The 18,927-nt window shown below is 41.6% G+C and overlaps 2 gene segments (V, D, J or C); both read right to left on the bottom strand.

The window, feature by feature from the left end:
• Nucleotides 1-709: 709 nt before the first annotated feature.
• Nucleotides 710-1,289, bottom strand: LOC113838396. The segment is given in 2 exon segments: nt 710-1,137; nt 1,244-1,289. Coding segments are annotated over 2 exon segments (474 nt in total).
• A 6,450-nt stretch (nt 1,290-7,739) lies between these two features.
• LOC113831240 lies at nt 7,740-8,262 on the bottom strand. The segment is given in 2 exon segments: nt 7,740-8,137; nt 8,220-8,262. Coding segments are annotated over 2 exon segments (441 nt in total).
• Between the last annotated feature and the right edge of the window lie 10,665 nt (nt 8,263-18,927).

The following is an 18,927-nucleotide window of genomic DNA, read 5'->3' as shown; positions in this document are numbered from 1 at the left end:
ACAGTGAGAGGAACTTCTCAGAGGACAAGCTGGAATTTCTGTGGCTCTTAGAGAAATGAGCTGGCTCTGTGTCTGCTAATGTGACACTCACAGACCCAAAGTGATCTCTGTTAGATTTACAGAAAATGCCCAATTGCATGTGAGAGATTTTCTAGGTGAGTAAATCTGACTTCTCATGAACATTATCATGTGATCAGATGCAGATGTTCAATGCCTTCCTGGTGGTGTGACCCCATATTCAGGTCAATTAGAAGACAATAAACCATCCTTGAAATGCCATCTCCACACAGACACTGAAATAACTTCCCTGATGGACAAGTTTATAAAAATCTCATGATGAGCAGAGATGGAATTCATGGAGTAATAAACTGAATTAGCTAAATGCACAGCTGGATCATGTCTTAACATAATGTGTACCATTGTCAATGAGAGGCGGGGAGGTTTGAGCCTTGGGAGCATTTGTGCACCTGTAATGGGCCCCTTCTTACCCTTGATTTCCGCTTAAATATAAATGCTACTCTAATAAAGAAATCTGACTGAGGATCTGCTTGAATCTGAGAAAAAAGACACAGGAGCATCCATGTTTCTTAAATAACAGCAGAAACACAGGAGATATTTTGATGACAACATTAACCCACAGCACAATTATTTAGACTTTCTTGGGAACTAGAAGACGAAAGGAGCCTAAGCTGCTGAGAAGATTGCTCAGTTATGCCTTGATAGTCTGTGGGATGAACCTGTGTTCTGTGTGTGCTGTGTGCCCCCTGGTGGCCGTGAGCGGCCTCACAGTGAGGTTTATGTCTGGGTTCACACTGAGATCACTCACTGTGTATCTAGCACAGTAATAAGTGGCGGTGTCCTCAGACTTCACACTGTTTATTTGCAGGTACAGAGTGTTCTTGGCATTGTCTCTGGAGATGGTGAACCGGCCCTTCACGGATGGTGCATAGTTTGTGTAACTGCCATCATATTTAATTTCTCCAACGAACTCCAGCCCCTTGCCAGGAGCCTGGCGGACCCAACCCATCCAGTAGTTACTGAAGGTGAAACCAGAGGCTGCACAGGAGAGTTTCAGGGAACCCCCAGGCTTCACCAGGCTCCCCCCAGACTCCACCAGATGCACCTCACACTGAACACCTGAAAACACAGAAAAATCCTGGTCAAGAAATCATCACACATGTCCATTGTCCCTCAGATTAATGTCTACTCACACAGTCAGCATCTACTGCTCTCCATAAATTACCTTTTAAAAGAGCAACAAGGAAAATGCAGCTCAGCCCCAACTCCATGCTGATCCCTGAGTGAAGTCTTGGGATTCACAGCTGAGCTCCTCTCTCTGAGCTGTAAGGTCAGGGTTGGGCTGCTTTTCATGAGCAGAGAGAGGGCCCATTTGCATGTCTTCCTGCTTTATAGCAAGCTCTGTAGTGGAGCCTGGATTTGTCAGGTCCTGGGTTCTTTGTTAATTTTCTGTAGGAATCAGATCATAATGTTAATGTTGGGGAAATTGTTATTGAATTATCATTTTCAAATCATCCCCTATTATCCCTTTTTCTATAAAGACTCATTTTCATGTTCATTTCTACTCAATTCTCCACATCTGGGATTAGGAGAGCAGTGACATTGCTTTGCAGTGCTCATTATTTGTGAAGTCAGCACTACTGTGTGGACCTCATTCCTGATGAACTTAAAACTCCTTCCATAGCTTTAATTTTGTGAGCAGCTGCTTCCTGAGGTTGCGAACTCCCTTTCTGTATGGAGGTCATGTGACATGCCTGAATTCCAGTGTTCAGCTAATCACATGCATGAGCCTTTTCCAGACAGTGTGTGTATTTCTTGTTTTATCATCTAATTCAGTTTTCCTTTGCTGCATGTTTACCTATTTATCCCTGGAAATCGGGAGTGACTGAGAAGCTGAACTTCAAGGAGAGCTGAGCTTTGACTTCTGTGTCTGCAGGTGGCCCTGTCAGAGGAGCAGCAGGGGGCAAGTGACAATCAGGTGTCACCTCACCAGGATGTGAAGCCCCAATGGATGAATCTGTGATTGGCAAAAACTGGAGTCCACAGACTCCAGAATGTCTTGTACTTCTGCTGCTCCTTTTCATTTTTTCTGCTGCCATCTTTCTCTGGTACCTGGCACGGTGTGAATGGGTGTGGGGAGACCCCCACTGCCTGTAATACAGTGTGTTCTCATGTGTAAACATCCCATTCTACTGGACATTTTTACCTGTGCATTGTTTTGAATATGATTTCTTCTTAAGCTGTACTGTCTAATTGATAATAATAAACTTAGTTTAAATATTCTTTTGATAATGAAAAATAAATACAAGGAAGTGCCACACAGCTAGGGCTTATGAGTTTCACCTCCATGGCTATTTAGACTGTAGTTTGGTTAATGAATAAGGAAAACAATTGAGTCCCTGAAGCCAGGCTGTCTCAAATTCTTTCAATCTTAATGTTGAAAGATGCATTCACAGGTTTTGGTGTGCATCAACGCTGCAAACAAGCCTGAAAATAACTGCAGGTTGAATTAGATGATTTGATAATAGCTTTGAGATGAAATGTCCCAGAAAATAACTAAAGTTCACAAGGACTCATAGTTGAGTTATAAATTCATTAGGTTAAGGTCACAAATACAAAGCAGCCTCATTTTATTAGCTGACATGCTTTTATGCTCAGGAAGGTTAATGATGAAAGATGAAGATTAATATCTTATACAAATTTCTTCCTTAATCTCTGATATAAAAAGTGATGATGATAGTTTTCATGTATAAATTTAGATTTTTAATTCTTTTAAGATTTCTTATGAGATTACCTTTCAAGATGAAGAATTAAATGATTGATCCTTTCCTTGCAGCCACAAATTGCAGTCTGCCAGTTAAAAAACAGCCTGAGAAAAATACCTTGCTTGCTTATGCTGTTAATCTATAACAGGTTGCTTGGGTATGGTTGTACATGGGTTACATTGACAATTTTCTTCTTATCTGAAATATTGAAAATGTCTAATCATATAAGAGATATGGAAAATATGCTGTTCTATTTGTTTATATTCATTGTAATTATTCTCTTGAACATCTGAGTGTAACCATATTGTAATTTTTATATTGTTTGAAAGATTTTGCTGGGGTATAAACACTGTAAGGGAAAATAAGAATCAGGAGGCAAGAAACATTCAGAGAGAAAGAAAGGACATTTCTGGATAGAAATGAGACAAGAGAATAGAACTCAGAAAAAGCATAAAGAAGGAAACAAACCATCAAGAGAGTGTGCGTGTCTTTTCCCTTAACCCCCTCATATAAATGCCAAAGACCCTGACTCCATGGATTCTGTTTGAGCCTTGTCTTGCTGTAGTCTGGGCCCCAGGCAGGAAACAAGTCCTCCAGGTGACCTGCCCAACCTCCCAGAAGGACGTCCTCACTTCCATCACACATCCACTTCTTTTTTGTTTCTCAGTCTCCTGTCCCAGAAAATTGTAAGTCCTAATTTTCCAGGGGTCCTTAAGTCAGGCTTTCCTTTTCTAGAGGCTACAGAAGTTAACATAGGGGATGCACATCTGTTTGATTTCTCAGTCAATATATTTAATTATACTTAAAGACACCGGATTGCTTTGTGCGCAGCCTTCACTGATGAGTGGTGACTGACATGCTGACAGGACAGTTGTACCTGTGGCTCTTTTATCTGTTAATTTACTAATTCACATTTGAATGGGCTCCAGGTCCAGAACTGTAGATGACCCAGAGCTGGGCAGATCTGTACCTGATGTTCACAGTCTTAAGGAGGAGACAAGATTCCAGACCAGTGAGAAATCATGTTCTAAAAACTTGGCTCTTCCTTCCTCCTGGGTTTCCCTTAAACACACATCCATGTGGGCAATGTTAATTAACAAATAATTTTATTCTACTAAGTTTGGAGTCTTGTCATAGTAGCTACATCAGGAGAATTACATGGTCTTGGCAGTTATTTGAGGTCAGGAGAGGAAACCTTAGGGTCTCAGAGAACTCGTTACTTTCCAGATGTTTCTCTCATCTAATATATTTTCTTTCTTTCCTAGTGAAAGTTGGGTCTACAGCGCCCCCTGCTGGTCCTGAGCATCCTCGGATGAAGGTTGTTTCTGGGCACACAAGGAACCTGCTCACTGTGTCTGCTGCAGTGTAAGGCAGGGTTGTGTCTTCAGTGGTTGTGTCTTCAGGGAGATCTGATCCTTGAAAGCATCACTGACACACTATCGACTTCTCAGTGACAGCTGCAAAGTTTCTCCAGCCATTGTCCTCCATTCTCTCATGTCATGCAGGCTCTTCCTGAAGGGGAACACCCAGGAAGAGGATCTCAACTCTAGAGACACAGGTGTTTTGTTTGTGACCCATTGATTCATCCAGGCTACAGATATTCTTTAGCTCATCACGGTCTTCTCACAGCCTAGCGTCTAAGGCCTCAGACATGCAGAATCGCTCTGTGTTTGTCTTATTATAAATACGCTGCATCTCATCTTGGGTAACAGACAGCTCTGTCTTTAGTGTATTGGACACAGAGCCAACTTATCATCCAATTTATCTTCCACTTGTTGCACAATTGTGGTCTGACCTAATCTGTTCTCCAAAACCTCATTGCGTAAAGATGCTATTTCCTGTAAGCAGGTGGTTAGGTTATTCTTATCCTTGTACCTGAGTCCTCTGGCTAGTAATATTATTTGTACCAGCAAGCTAACTGCCATTACGGTAAATAGGCTGGTAATTGGCATATTAGCATCCTCCTCAAACATTGAATTCATGTAATAAGCAAAAATATTACCAATTTTAGCAAATGATAAATATTCCTCCATAATTTTACCTGAATTTTACTTCAGATGCAGTAACTATCTTTGACCAGCAGGTAGCACAGGCGTTCAGCTACTTGGCGTGGTGTTTGGCAGCGGTGGTTCAGGCAAGATGGTGTTAGCCAAGGAGAGAGGTCACAAAAGTGGCTGCGCTTATCTTAGAGAGTATACAGCCTTGTGGCCACAACCACTGAAAGAGATGCGCTTTACTGCAGATGCAGCCAGGGGAAGCCGCTGCTGAAAGCCGAGGCCTACGCGACACTAGGCAGCTAGAAACTGTCTCCAAGCTGGGTGGATAGTTCTGAGCAGCTCAGCTGCAGCAGGGAGAGAGGACACTTTCCTGGCCTAGTCTGCCGTCAGGGGAGAGGGGGCGGGGGCACTTGCAGGCTGTCCCAAATGGGGCCAAGGTCCCATTCCTGACACCAGATAAAGTGGGAAATTACCAATATGGACTCAATAGAAATATAAGGGTATTTAATAGGGAAAAGCATTACTTACAGAGCAACCTAGCCAGCCGGTGTGGCTGCAGTCTGTAGTCAAGCCGAAAAGGAAACTGAAAATGCCCATTCACTGAACGCCTCCCACTCTAGGTCACCCTGACCATGCCCTCTCAGGCATGGTCAGGCAGACCTGTAGCCAGCCCCTAAGAAGGTGTGGCTACAGGTTCCCCTACAAACTTGATCCAAACTCATATACTCACTTGGCAGGTGCCTTCCCAGTATATCAGAGTCCCCTTCCCATTCAATTCAGAGGCCTGAAGCAGAAGATTCCCTGACCTTCTGGTCAACCTCTACTTTGTGGTTGAAGGAAGACAGGGGGATACCTTATCAAATCACTGCTATTTCAAACACTATTTTAAACTCAATATAGTCTTGCTTAATCTTTAACATAGAATTGGCCTAAGGGATTCATGCCTGCCACAATTCATTCCTCACACTGTTGCATACACATTGACCTTATGGCATTCATATTTGTGATAGGGAGGGAAGGTCTGCTAGAAAAATATGCAAAATAAATGTTCTGAGATTTAAAATAAGACCCCGAACCCTTGAGATTATCAAGTACCCAGCATTTATTCAAACCCCAATGCTCTATAGAATAAACGAAACCAAGCACAAACTGTGAGAGGTGATGCTGTGACACTGTAGGTCCTTGTTCTGTAAAGACTGGAGATGGTAGGGCAAGATCCTGTGACTGGGAAGGAAGCACATACAGAGGCCATAGAACACTGTATGTTCTCAGAACATATCTCAATTATCATGCACTTACACTGAATCACTATAAGAGTTCTGTGAAAAGTGATTTAAAAACACCTTTAACCAACTTATACCTGTTGGGAATTATACCTGTAGGGAGAAAAGGAACAAGGAAAGACACCCTGTCTCTGACTTGACACTAAGTATGTGTACTTCCATGTTTCTGACTATTGAATGTGTGTTTTTATATATCTTTCATTTACTGAAAACACAAAACATGAGTTTGAATAAATCCTATAAAATGAATATCTAGAACTGTTGAGGAAATCATACAGATATCTTTTGAAAAACAATGTTTATAGTCTGTTTATTATTTGAGTCCGTTGGAGTCTCCAGAAAGGAGTCACCCTTGTTAAAGTGTTTTAAAGATGACCTCATCCCTCTGTTCATAGACCAAGCAAGCTACACCTTACTTCCATGCCCTCTCTGCAGTATTGAGTCTGAGGATTGGCTGTTATTAGAAAATAGTTACCGCTGAGGACAGTCTGTGGGACTGGGATGGCCTTTTTGGATGGTCATTCACTTCTTCATCCCTGGAAATCTCATAAATGATTCTCTGATTTTTATGAATGACCTTTAGGCTATGGGTTTCCATGGTGAGGACAGTTCTCATCAATGGAGAGGCAGCTGCCCAGTGCAGCTTCTGAGGGACTTCAACCACTCTGCATGCTGTGCAACCATGTGTGTGAGGCTAAGATGGTTTGGGGACATTTATTTCAGACGTTCTGTCTCATCCTTGTTTTGTTCAAATTGTCCTAATGTTTACATAGAATTTGACAAAATATCACAGAAGACAATCTGAGGCTAGTTAACTGAAGGGTTGATATGAGACCAGTTACACTATCGATTTTATTGTAATTATGTCAGGGGGCACTGTCTTTCATGGTGTGTATTTGGGTTAGGTTCTATTCCTATGACACAGTGGAAGGAGAGCACAAATCACAGGCCAGGTCAATCTGATCACATAATTGTCAATTCTCTTCTATGTCAGAGATGGATTCTCCTCTATCACATTTAAAGATATTAAACTTGAGCATTTACTTCATATGATGTTTTTAATCCTAGCACCAAGTGATATATATTTCCATCCAGAAGAGTCCATCTCTGGGAGGCAGTAACCATTGACAGCAGAGTTCTTATCTTTACTCAGCCTCACTTACTTGACACCAGGAAATCTCCACCTGTGCATTGCATGGTGGGAAGTGCAGCTGCAGGTGTATGGACCCCCTTGTCACACTGTGTCTCATTCCCTAGGCATCTCAGCAACTGCTTTGTGTGAGCACGCTAGGATTAGCTCTAACACACAGATGTTACTGAGAGTAGAGAGTGTGAGCAACCAAAAGTGGAATCAGATTTTTATGTGAAAACTAATTCCATGTGAGATCAGCTGAGTTCCAAAAACTTGTTTTCATCAAAACATATTCCTAAAAACAGAGCGATGGTTCAGCTGGTAAAGACTTCATCCACATTCAAAGTGACAAGAAATATTACTGCACACCCTGTCTTGAGAACCACAGTGAGACACAAACAAATGTGACTTTCCATAAACACAGCATTTCAGCATCAGAGCGAGAAGAGACCCCCTGTGTTCTCTGTGCTAAAGGAGTGAGAAGCAAAGTCAGTGGAAACCAAGTGTTTTTCTTCCCTGTTCTAAAGACTTACATTTCCTGGGCTTAGTTAAGGCTGCGCGCCCCCTGCTGGCCCAGAGCTTCTCTGCAGGGAGGTTTCTGTCTGGGCTCATGCTGAAGTCCCCTCGCTGTGTATCTTGCACAGTAATATGTGGCTGTGTCCTCAGTGGTCACAGAGTTCAGCTGCAGGAAGAACCGGTTCTTGGATGTGTCTCTGGTGATGGAGATGCGGCTCTTGACGGATGGGTTGTAGCCAGTGCCACCACCATAAGTTATGGCCCCCATCCACTCCAGCTTGTTCCCTGGGAACTGCCTGATCCAGTTCCAGTCATAAACACTGGTGGTGATGGAAAAACCAGTGACAGAGCAAGTGAGGGACAGCGACTGTGAGGGCTTCACCAGGCCAGGTCCTGACTCCTGAAGTTGGATCTGGGACAGGACACCTGCAGACAGGAAGAGTCAATTCTGTCAATCACATGTTGTCACATCCCCTCCTGGACAAATGTATGAAATGGTCACACTCACCAGGAAGGGCTGTCACCAGGTACAGAAGACCCAACAGTCTCATCTTCTAGGCTACACCCCCTTTTCTCAGAGGTCAGCCTCCTGTGAGAGAGATGTGAGCTCACACAGCCCAGGAGGGGATTTAACTTAGAGCTAGAATATGAATTTGCATGTGGGGAGTCAGCCTTGTCCTTATAAAAGAGGAGGGTGGGTACCACTCCATTTCCTCATTACAACACAGCCATCACTGTGTCCGACTTCCTACAGAGTGAGTCTGGAATAGAGAGCATGGGGACCACAGGGATCACAGGACATACATACTGGCATGACCCCACCTCTGCTCCCTAGCACACCCTGTCACCAAATTCTTTTGCTCCTGTATATTTTTTGCTTTTTTCCATTAACTTATTTCTTAATATTTTATATATTATTACTATTTAATTAATTTATTTATATTTATATTCCAATCCCAGTTACCCCTCCCTTCTCTCCTCTTCCTCCTCCCACCACCTCCTCCCGTCTGCTCCTTGGAGAGGGAGACTACTAAATCTGCCCTTTATACATTTGAGGCAGGAACAAGGCGCCTCCCCACCACACTGCACATCTGTGTTTTGGTTGAGCAAGCAACTGCACCATATAGAATAGGCTCCTCTAAGAAAGTTTTGCATTACAATTAGATCTTGGTCACATTCCCAATGGCCTCATGTATAATGCCAGCTGCACCAGTGTCACCTATATTAAGGGAGTCTAGTTTGGTCTTGTGCAGGTCCCCTATTTGTCAGACCTGAGTCAGTGATCTCTCATTAGCTAGCCCAGATAATTCTGAATTCGTCCTCATGGTCTTGACCCCTTTGTACATATTATCACTCCTCCCTCAGTTCGATTGTACCCCAGGAGAATGGTCCATTGATTAGTTTTGGATTTCTGCATCTGCTTCTATCTGTTTCTGAAAGTGGGTTAATGCTTCTCTGGGGTTGACGATTGTAAAGTCTGTGTATCTTTTACTGTATGTCTGGTATCCACTAATGAGTGACTACATACTATATTTGTTTTTGTGGGTAGGGGTTACCACATTCAGGCTGTTTTTATTTTTCTAGTTCTGTCCATTTGTCTGCAGATTTTAGGATATCTTTGTTTCTCACTGCTGAGTAGTATTCCATTGTGCAAATTTATCACAGTTTCTTTATCCATTCTTCCATTGTGGAGCATCTAGGTTATTACCAAGTTATGAATATTACAAATAATGCTGCTATGAACATAGCTGCAGCTTCTGTAATTTTAAGTCTCACGTCAACTCCAATCTACTATTCATACTTGGCCTTCTGAGTTCCTGGTTTCTGATTAAGAAGACCAGACTGCTCAAGGTTTTCTTCCTTTTTCAGTCATGTGATGGGTTCCCGTCTTTGCTAGAATTTTATCAAGCTGTCACGTTGCTGTAGCATATGAACCCCTACTTCTTGCTCTGTCCAGACTGGAATGCAGAGGAAACACCTGCTGATAGAATCAACTGCATCCCACACTCCCTCCTCCTCCTCAACTCCCAAGTCCTCCCTTGGTTTCCTCGGTTAGACTCCCTTAAAAATCCCATTTTTCAATTTAAAGATACTGTAATTGGAGGTAGATTCTGGATTACATGTATCCTTCTCCTTTCAACTCTAGAACCCCCTCTGGTGTCAACCCACAGAGGTCCTAAAATTCCACTGTGAGATAAACTGTATTCATGGTGAGGGAGAGAAGCTTTAAATGGAGTCATTTCCTTTTCTGTAGCATTTCCAAGAGAGGGACATAGATTCTAGGAACTAACTGGCCTTGTATCCTTCTAGAGGAGGGTTCTAACTATCATCTGAGATGGTCTCCTGGGCCTGGTATGTGGTTAACTCAGAGGAATAATCTCTTGAGTAGATTGAGGTAACACACTTTCTCGCCCCTCTGCTCTTATTCCCCATGGTCTGCATAACTAATTAATTTTGGTTTTCCCTTTTTCTGTCACACAACAAACACATTTAGCATTGTCGTTGTTCATATGCACTTGATGTAATATTGGACTCTGTCCCTCTTTGTTAATTTTGACAGAACATCATCTCCAATTGGTGATTCTCACTCCCATGTAGGGGTTGCTCTTCAGTGTTTATAGACAATTTACTCTGTCTCAGCAATCCTGTACAGGTCAGGAGGTTGTCCTAGGAATCTTGTGTGACTGGGATGCATCAGGGAAGCCACAAGACGGAGTTCTGTGGAGGATGAAAGCTGTGTCTACTCTTCAGAAATCCAGTCTCCTCCCACAGAAGTCAGCCCTATAAACCTTGCATGGGTCCAGCAAGTTCACACATAACAGCAGCCCTGCATTCATACCAATATTAGTCTTTCTGATGATGGTTCCCAGAATTCACAAATAAGGGAGGCCTCTTTCCTATATATCCCAACACTGAGTTTATATTAGACCAAGAGAGATCTTCATGATGGTGTTGAAACTTTACTTTGCACAGATTAGAACAGATGGGCACTATACCTTGGATGACAAGGAATTTCTGTCCACATTTACTGGAACAGGAGACACTTCCTGAGTATCCTGTGATCTGCTAGAAAATGCTGGGAGGATAAGGAAGGATAAGGATGAACTTTGAGAAAAATTGCAGGAGGAAAATAAATACACTTGGAGGAAATCAGACATCCCAACCAATTCTCCACTTGAGTGTGCTCATATATGTGAGAAAAGCCAGGTCAGATGGGATAAAATGTTTTTGCTACTCACAGGGCTTGTTTATACAACAGTCAGCTATAACTGTGACTCTAAATTAGTAAGAATTTTTATTACTAATACCAAAAATGATTCAGGGTTAGCCATATCTATAAACAAAAACATGAGTTAGATTTATTAGGGAAGTTAATGTGACTCCCCACAAATCTAGGGGAACAACATCTCAACGAAGTATTTGAACTGGGGCCACATATATCAAATTGAATTTTGAAGGGTTTTTCTGTTTGTCCTGAAATTGTTGATTTATAGTTTACTCCAATCATGTCCAGAATGTGTGTGTGTGTGTGTGTGTGTGTGTGTGTGTGTGGTCACTTTGCCAAGTGGCTTCATACATTATCCCTGCTCCACCATTGTCACCTATATTAAGGGCGTCTAGTTTGGTCTTGTGCAGATTCCCTTTTGTCAGACTTGAGTCAGTGATCTCTCACTAGCTGGCACAGCCAATGCTGTGGATTTCCCCATCATGCTTTTGACATCTTTGTTCATAACATCCCTCACTTTTATTGTACTCAAGAGCTTCGCCCATTGTTTAGTTATGGATTTCTGCATCTGGTTCCATCTGTTTCTGGAAGAGGGTTTGAGCTTCTCTGGGGTTATGGATTGTAGGCTGTGTATCTTTTGCTTTATTTCTGGTATTCACTTATGAGTTAGTATATACTATATTTGTATTTCTGGGAATGGGTTACCTCACTCAGGATGTTTTTTCCTAGGTCTGTCCATTTGTCTGTAGGTTTTAGGATGTCTTTGTTTCTGACTGCTGAGTACTACTTCATTGTGTAATTGTATCACTGTTTCTTTATCCATTCTTGAGTCGAGTGGCATCTAGGTAGTTTCCAAGTTCTGGCTTTTATTAATAATGCTGCTATGAACATAGTTGCTGCTTCTCTATTTCTAGGTCTCATGTCAGTTACAGTCTACTTTTCACACTTGGGTTCCTGAGTTCTTGGTTTCTGATTAAGAAGACCACACTGCTTCAGTTTTCCTTCTGTTCTCTACCCATGTAGTGGGTTTCCCTCTTTCCCAGAAAGTCAGCTCGCTGTCAGATTAGTGCAGCACAGGCTCCACACATACATATTGCTCCATCCAGGCGAAGAATGTAGAGGAAACACCTGCTGATGGAAGCACCTGCATCCCATAATTCCTCCTCCTGACTCAACTCCCAATTCTCCCCACCCGTATTCAACACATTGCTGTCTTTTGAAACTACAGATTCTTTTGAACCAACAGACTTCCAGTGACTAAAATACAATAAATAAAATTGAGATTAAAAACCAACACATTTGAACAGGACAAAACTATCAAAGAAAAAATGAAGGAAAAGAGCCCAAGAAAAGGAACAACAGTTATGGATGCAGAGACCTCCTGATTTATATGATCAGGAATGCCATAAAAACACAATTAGAACCTATATTATACAGTCAAAGTAACTCTAGGATAAAATGAGAGATTAATAGATAAAAGCATAAAATAGAAATAAAGCTATGTGATATTAAGACACAGGGAACCTCCCAAATGCATTTGAATTGGATTCTGATGACATCTGCAGATGGACCTGCTGCCTATGCTTAGGGGTGTTTGGTTTCCTTAATTAGAGAAATCTGCCTTTTCATTTGAAATATATTATAATTGGAGATAGCTTTTGGATTACATGTACACTTCTCCTTTCAACTCTAGAGCCCCATCTAGGACCCCACGCAGGTCCTAGTTTTCCCCTGTGAGATAAATGTTCTTCATGGTGATTAGAGAAGCTTTGAACTGGGTCTTTTCTGTTATCGTAGTACTCCTAGGAGAGTGACACAGGAACTAACTGATCTTGTGTCCTTCGAGGGGAGGGTTCTAACTGCCATCGGAACTGGTCTTCTGGCCTTGCCATTAACAGAGAGGAAAAAACTCCCTTCCTGGACCCTTTGAAATTACTCCCTAATCTTTGCATAACTAATTTATTTTTGTTTTCCCTTTGCATTCCCACAACAAATATATTTAGGAATGCTGTGGATTGTATGAACATGATGTAATATTGGACTGTGTCCCTCTTTATTAACTTTGACATAGCATGTTCTCCAGTTGAATAACTTCACTCCCATGTGGGGATTCTGGTGACATGTTTGTAGACATTATTATTCTCTCTTCACAATCCTGCACAGGTCAGAAAGGTTGTCCTAAAAATCTTCTATGACTTGGATGTATCATGACCCAGAAGATAAGGAAGGGTAAGGAGGAATTCTGAAAATAAATTCCAAGTGAAAAATACGTGTTCTGGCATGATATTCCAATCAACTGTCAACCTGAGTGTGCTCATGCATGTGAGAGGAGATGAAAGACCCCAACTCAAACCCAGCCTGATACCCTCCAGCATGTATTTGAAAATCACTCTGGCCACACACACAGCTCTGGGAAAAAGAACACATGAAACGGTCGGTCATGTTGACCAGTCTCTGCAAATTGTTATTATTACCAGTTTCCAAGGAATGTTATTATACTCAACAACTGTCTCATTTCTAAAAATTGTTATGGGTTACCCTGCTCCAGAGAATCACCACCACCCAAGTTTTGAAAATAAGTATAAGTCACTCTGTTCCCAGAAAAAAACACTCGCTGTCCCATGGCCTTGCAAATTTAAACACCAAAATAACATTCCAAACCCCTCAAAAGCTTTTAAAATTCTAAGTTCAGTTCCTAACCAATCAGTAAATGACTCATGTATGTTTTAGCCAATCAATATGTTGTCATACTCCTGCCTACTGACCAAAAATGTGATAACTGCTTGCTTTGGAAACTCAAGGATGTTCTTTTCCCATTGAGTGACTCCAATGTGTTGGAATAAAATGCTTTTGCTTTTGCATTGATTTTGTGTCATGTGAGTGATTCTGTGGGGTGTGTCTCCCGAAGTTGGACTCCCCAACAGAGCCAGGTCAGATGGGACAGAACCAGGTCAGATGGGAAAGAAATTGGATTTTCTAGCAACAGGTTTGGTTTACACAGCTTGTTGACTTTATATGAATTAAAAATGTTTAAGGCAGAGGATCTAACCTCAAAGATGTTTGCAAAATTATTGTTGCAAAAATATAAAAACAGAATTATTTCTATTCCTGATATTCAGTGTCTGTACATTCCATATGTGTATGCATTCTCCTAAATAGAAAAACAAAAACGAAAATATATTCACAGACAGAAATTATAGGCTTCAGATATGTCAAAGTTGTAACAGAGCAAAGATCAATAGATGTCTTAAGTGGTCCTTGCTGCCTCCAAGAACAGAAATATTGTGTACGGGGGAGGGGCATTGTGAACCATATGAAAATGTCCAGTTTATGTCAATCAATCTCAGCCTTGAACTTGTGTCAAAGAGAATCCAATTTCAGGAAACAGGAGAATGCATAAGCAGGGCTGCTGATGACATGAACAGTCCTCTTACATTCCCAGCTTGGAATTCCACTGCTCTGGTCCCAATGGTTCCTGAGCAGGAGCCCAAAGTGGCAAATCTCATACGCAGGGGAATTCACAGCCTGACATTCAGCTACATCTCTAACACTAAGACAATAAGAAACTCAACTAAAACTAACAAAAAATCAATTAGAATAACTTATAAATAAATCTCTAAAATTAGATTTATGAGGAAAAGTACAGTGACTCCCCACAAATCTATAGGGACAACTTCAAACAAAGTATTTTTGTGATATTAGGTACAGCAAACTGAATTTTGAAAGGGATTTTTTTGCCCTAATAATGTCTATTTGTATTTTACTGTTCAAATTTATATAATAGTTTATTCACAGCTATAACAGAAAAAGATCTACTCTCTTAAATCTAAAGGATATTGATATCATAATGTACTGACACAGCTTGTGTTTATTTTTGTTTTATTAAAGAAACATGTCAATGGAGGTGGTCACTGATAAAGAAGTGATCAAGCATGGTGCATTGTAGGGGCATGTTGAATTAGTATCACTTCATTGCCACATATCCTTTGCTTTGGAAAAGTTGACAACATCACCATAGTACTATGATGAGGAACAGTCAAAGGGACACACATACTGAATATTTCTGAGAATTGCCCAGGCTGATCTTCTCTGTCATAACAGTCTCAGGGCAGTTTCCTGTCCCTCCAGGGTTTCTGACACACTCAGGATGTGGTCACAAAACTGTGTGTTGTACAGTAATAGACATCTGAGTCATCAGATGTCAGACTGTTGAGCTCCATGTAGGCTGTGCCGGAGGATGTGTCTGCAGTCAGTTTGGCCTTGCCCTTGAACTTCTGATTGAGGTCAGTATAACCAGTATTAGGAAAAAAATCTTCCAATCCACTCCAAGCTCTGTCCAGGCCTCTACTTCATCCAGTGTATATACTGATAAATGAAGGTGTAACCTGAAGTCTTGCAGGACAGCTTCACTGATGACCCAGGCTTCACCAGCTCATCCCCAGACTGCTGCAGCTGGACCTGGGAGTGGACACCTGTTGAGAGAAAGACAGAGTGGATGTCACTGTCTCCTGAGTGCATGGCCCCTCCTCAAGTCTGGAACTTAGAGCCCTTACCTGTGGCTGCTGTCACCAGGAAGATGATGGTCCAGCTCCATCCCATGTTGAGGACCTGTGTGCTCAGTGACTGTAGAGAGGACACTGATAATGTGTATTTGGTGGTGTGGACATCCCTGTATTTACCACCATAGACTCACATGATTTGCATATTCATGAGCAGGGTAATTCTTAGATAAGGACCTAGTCCAGTTGGAAAAGAAGAAAGTAGAGGACACCTGGGAGAGACAGCAGGATGCTGAGGGCCAAGTCTGAATCCTCTCTGAGGAAATTTATAATTTACTTCTTCCTGGATTCCAGGGCAGATGCTGATGATGTAACATCACGACATTTCTAATATAAAGTATTGACTCAAATATGGTAAACAAAAGCTCAAGTTGATATCTACAAGAGAATGTGTGCAACAAGTTCACTAATTTAAAACTACTGCTCTCTGAATCTTACATATGGTGTGTTCATTCCCTCAGTACTTGACCACAGGTTTCAGAAAGTCTTCAGGTTATTATTCCCTGTCCTCTCAACCCCAAGTTAGTTTCCTACCCCTTCAGGGTTTCTGACACACCTCAGATGTGTGCTGTGACACTGTTCTTTGAACAGTAATAGACAGCAGGGACCTCCTATTTCAACCTGCTGAGCTCCATATAGCCTGTGTTGGATATTGTGTCTGCAGTAAGTGTGACTCTGCCCTGAATGTTCTGTAAATAATTTGTTTGGCCAATTCTTGGGAGTATCAATCCTACCATTGCTATCTCGTGTATAGGTTTTGCTGCAGCCAATTCATATACATAATTGGGAAGCTATCTTTGTCAAAGTCCTTGCAGGAAAATTTTACTGAATCTACAGGACTCCCCAGTACAACTCCAAACATCTGCAACTGAACCTAACAAGGGACATCCCATACAGAAAGAATGGCATGATCACTTCAGTCTCTGTCCCTCCATCAGCCCTGCTCCTGGTATTGGATTTACCTACAGTTGCTGCTACCAGGTAGAGTTCAATCTTACTTCAGTCCACAGTGAGAACTTGTGTGCTCAGGAACTGTGGTCAAATGAGGACTAATGCAGTCCTGCTGGTTGTGTGGATATCCCTGTAAATTATCTAATCATGATGAATGGTATTTAGTCCATCAAAATATGACCATTTTGAGACAGAACAGGTAGAGTTTTCCCATGTTAGTCAGGGACATGGAGAATGAGGTTCAAGTCCTAAACCTGTCTGGAGAAATAAATTCCTTGCTTAATCCCAGCCCCTGTGTGGACAGCGCTCTTCCATCCCAGTGAGAATCCAGTCACCACATCCGGGTACATTGGAGTGAATCACACTTCAAGGGTTCAAGGCTCATCTGAACCTCCTTATGGTCAACCATGTTTATGATGCTGAGGAGACACGTTGACCACATTGGCCCCATCAGACACTGGCACAGAGCTGTGGAGGCTGCTGTCCATTCCACACCAGTGATCAGCAGGAATGTGCTCACCTCTGATGTGAGCTGGAAATTCCTGGGACACTTTTCCCAAAATGTTGCCCAGTGTTCTGGAGCTCAAATAACCTTAACCTTTACTGATATTTATTTCATAAACTATTATCCTCTCCAGCAGCTGTATGAATCCATTCTGGGTCTTGGTGACATCACTATGGATTTTATTTAACACACAGCCTCTGCAGTGTTGCAGCATGGAGATCTCACATGTCAGCTACAGCACTGTCTCTCAATGTAATGGCAATGAAATCTAGAGTTTGTTGAAATCTGCTCAATGTACAACATCATTTACTGCTTTTGCTGCCCTTTACTTCCCAGAGATTGATGGAACCACAGCGCCCCCTGCTGCTTCTCAGGACTGTATGAGTTCTAATATACAGACATCTCACTATGACTCTTCTTTATTTATCTTCTTGGTAATGTGCCTGATGATGCTGAGTAGAGATTTTATGCATGGATGATGAGCTGTGCCTTAAAATCTGTCTCCATGAACCACAGTCCTTTCTGTAGGGCTGTTAGATGAAGCTTTATCAGTGACCACTGGTGATGAAGGGAGAGAACAGAGACAGCACAATTGATGGATGGGATCCAGAATTGCTTTATAGTGAAATTTCCCAAATCCTTTTGCTGCACTTGGGACAGTAAACTCACAACTCCTGGAATATGAACAAATGTGGTATGTGCAGATCTGTTCCCAACTACAGAATGTATTTCACCTTTGAGAAGTGATAAGAATTTATGGAAATTTAGACTTGGTGCAATCTGTTTGCTAATTCATCATTTGTATTTTGTGTAGGGTGTACACCTCTATGTAAAGATTTAAAAGGGATTCTTCATTCCTTTATCATTTACCTTTCTGGCTCTAAATGGTGGCTGTGTTCTCTCTGAATCTAGCTTTTCCAAGATCAGAGTCCTCTATTCACGTAAAGTCATGGCACTTGATTTTCAGAGACTTGGATGGACTTGCTATAAGGTTAGTGAATGACAGCTGTGGAGCTGAATAATCCACTATCAGCTCCAAGGAGTGAGTGGAATCAGACATAAACATAGATACAGATATAGATATAGTTATAGATATAGATATAGGTCATATGTTTGTCCACATGCATATACCTGTGTGACTTGTAGGCACACATAATCTCCCCTAAAATATCCTGCATATTGAGGTGTAGATGGGTTTGTCTGGATGGAAGTACTGTGACTATGAGACAGATGCATTTCAGTCCCATACAAGTATCTCCTGCATTGAAAACTTTCAAGTGTCTCATGGTACTCGATATTCCATTTCTGTATGTAAGTGCTTTGACTGCCTCATGTACTCAAAGAAGAGTTGTTGAAGTCAAGCTCACTTGTACAATATATGTAGTACATAGTAGATGCTTTTGTGTGCAGGATATTTCTTCCCTGCATTGCTGAAATGGGTGACTGCTGTTGATTCTAACTAAAGAGGGCTAAGCATTCAAAATACAACATGGGCAGGAAAACACAACACAGCAATTTCACAGACGAGTGAGAACATTAATAAAAATAATTAAATATTGATGCATGTAAGAACCTGGGTGACTCTTATTAGTTGAAATAATTTTGAATTTAGAATTGAAGTAGGTCTGTGTTTCCAAGAATTGATAATGAGAGACAGCTCTACTTAGAGAAAGCGAAAATGGACAACTGTGGGAAGAGTCCAAATCTAAGAGATCTGCCTGGAAAAGACACCAGATTTCCAGCAGAGACATGGGCCATGAAGACTCTCTTGATGACATCATGTGGGGTAAATGGAAACGACACCAGAATACAGCAGAGACATGGGCCATAAAGACAGAAGACGACAATGTTGATGATGTCATATAGGATAACAGCCAATGTGCTAATGGCAACTGAAATATGATCTTTCCTGTAAGTAACAGAGACCTGTCTGACTGTGTCTATGCTTGACTAAGTCTGGAAGGGAGCGCTTATC

The sequence above is a fragment of the Cricetulus griseus genome, chromosome 5, assembly GCF_003668045.3.
Source record: "Cricetulus griseus strain 17A/GY chromosome 5, alternate assembly CriGri-PICRH-1.0, whole genome shotgun sequence".
In the NCBI taxonomy this organism is placed as follows: Eukaryota; Metazoa; Chordata; class Mammalia; order Rodentia; family Cricetidae; genus Cricetulus; species Cricetulus griseus.
The sequence above is the reverse complement of the archived record's forward strand: the minus strand, read 5'-3'. Positions and strand labels throughout refer to the sequence as shown.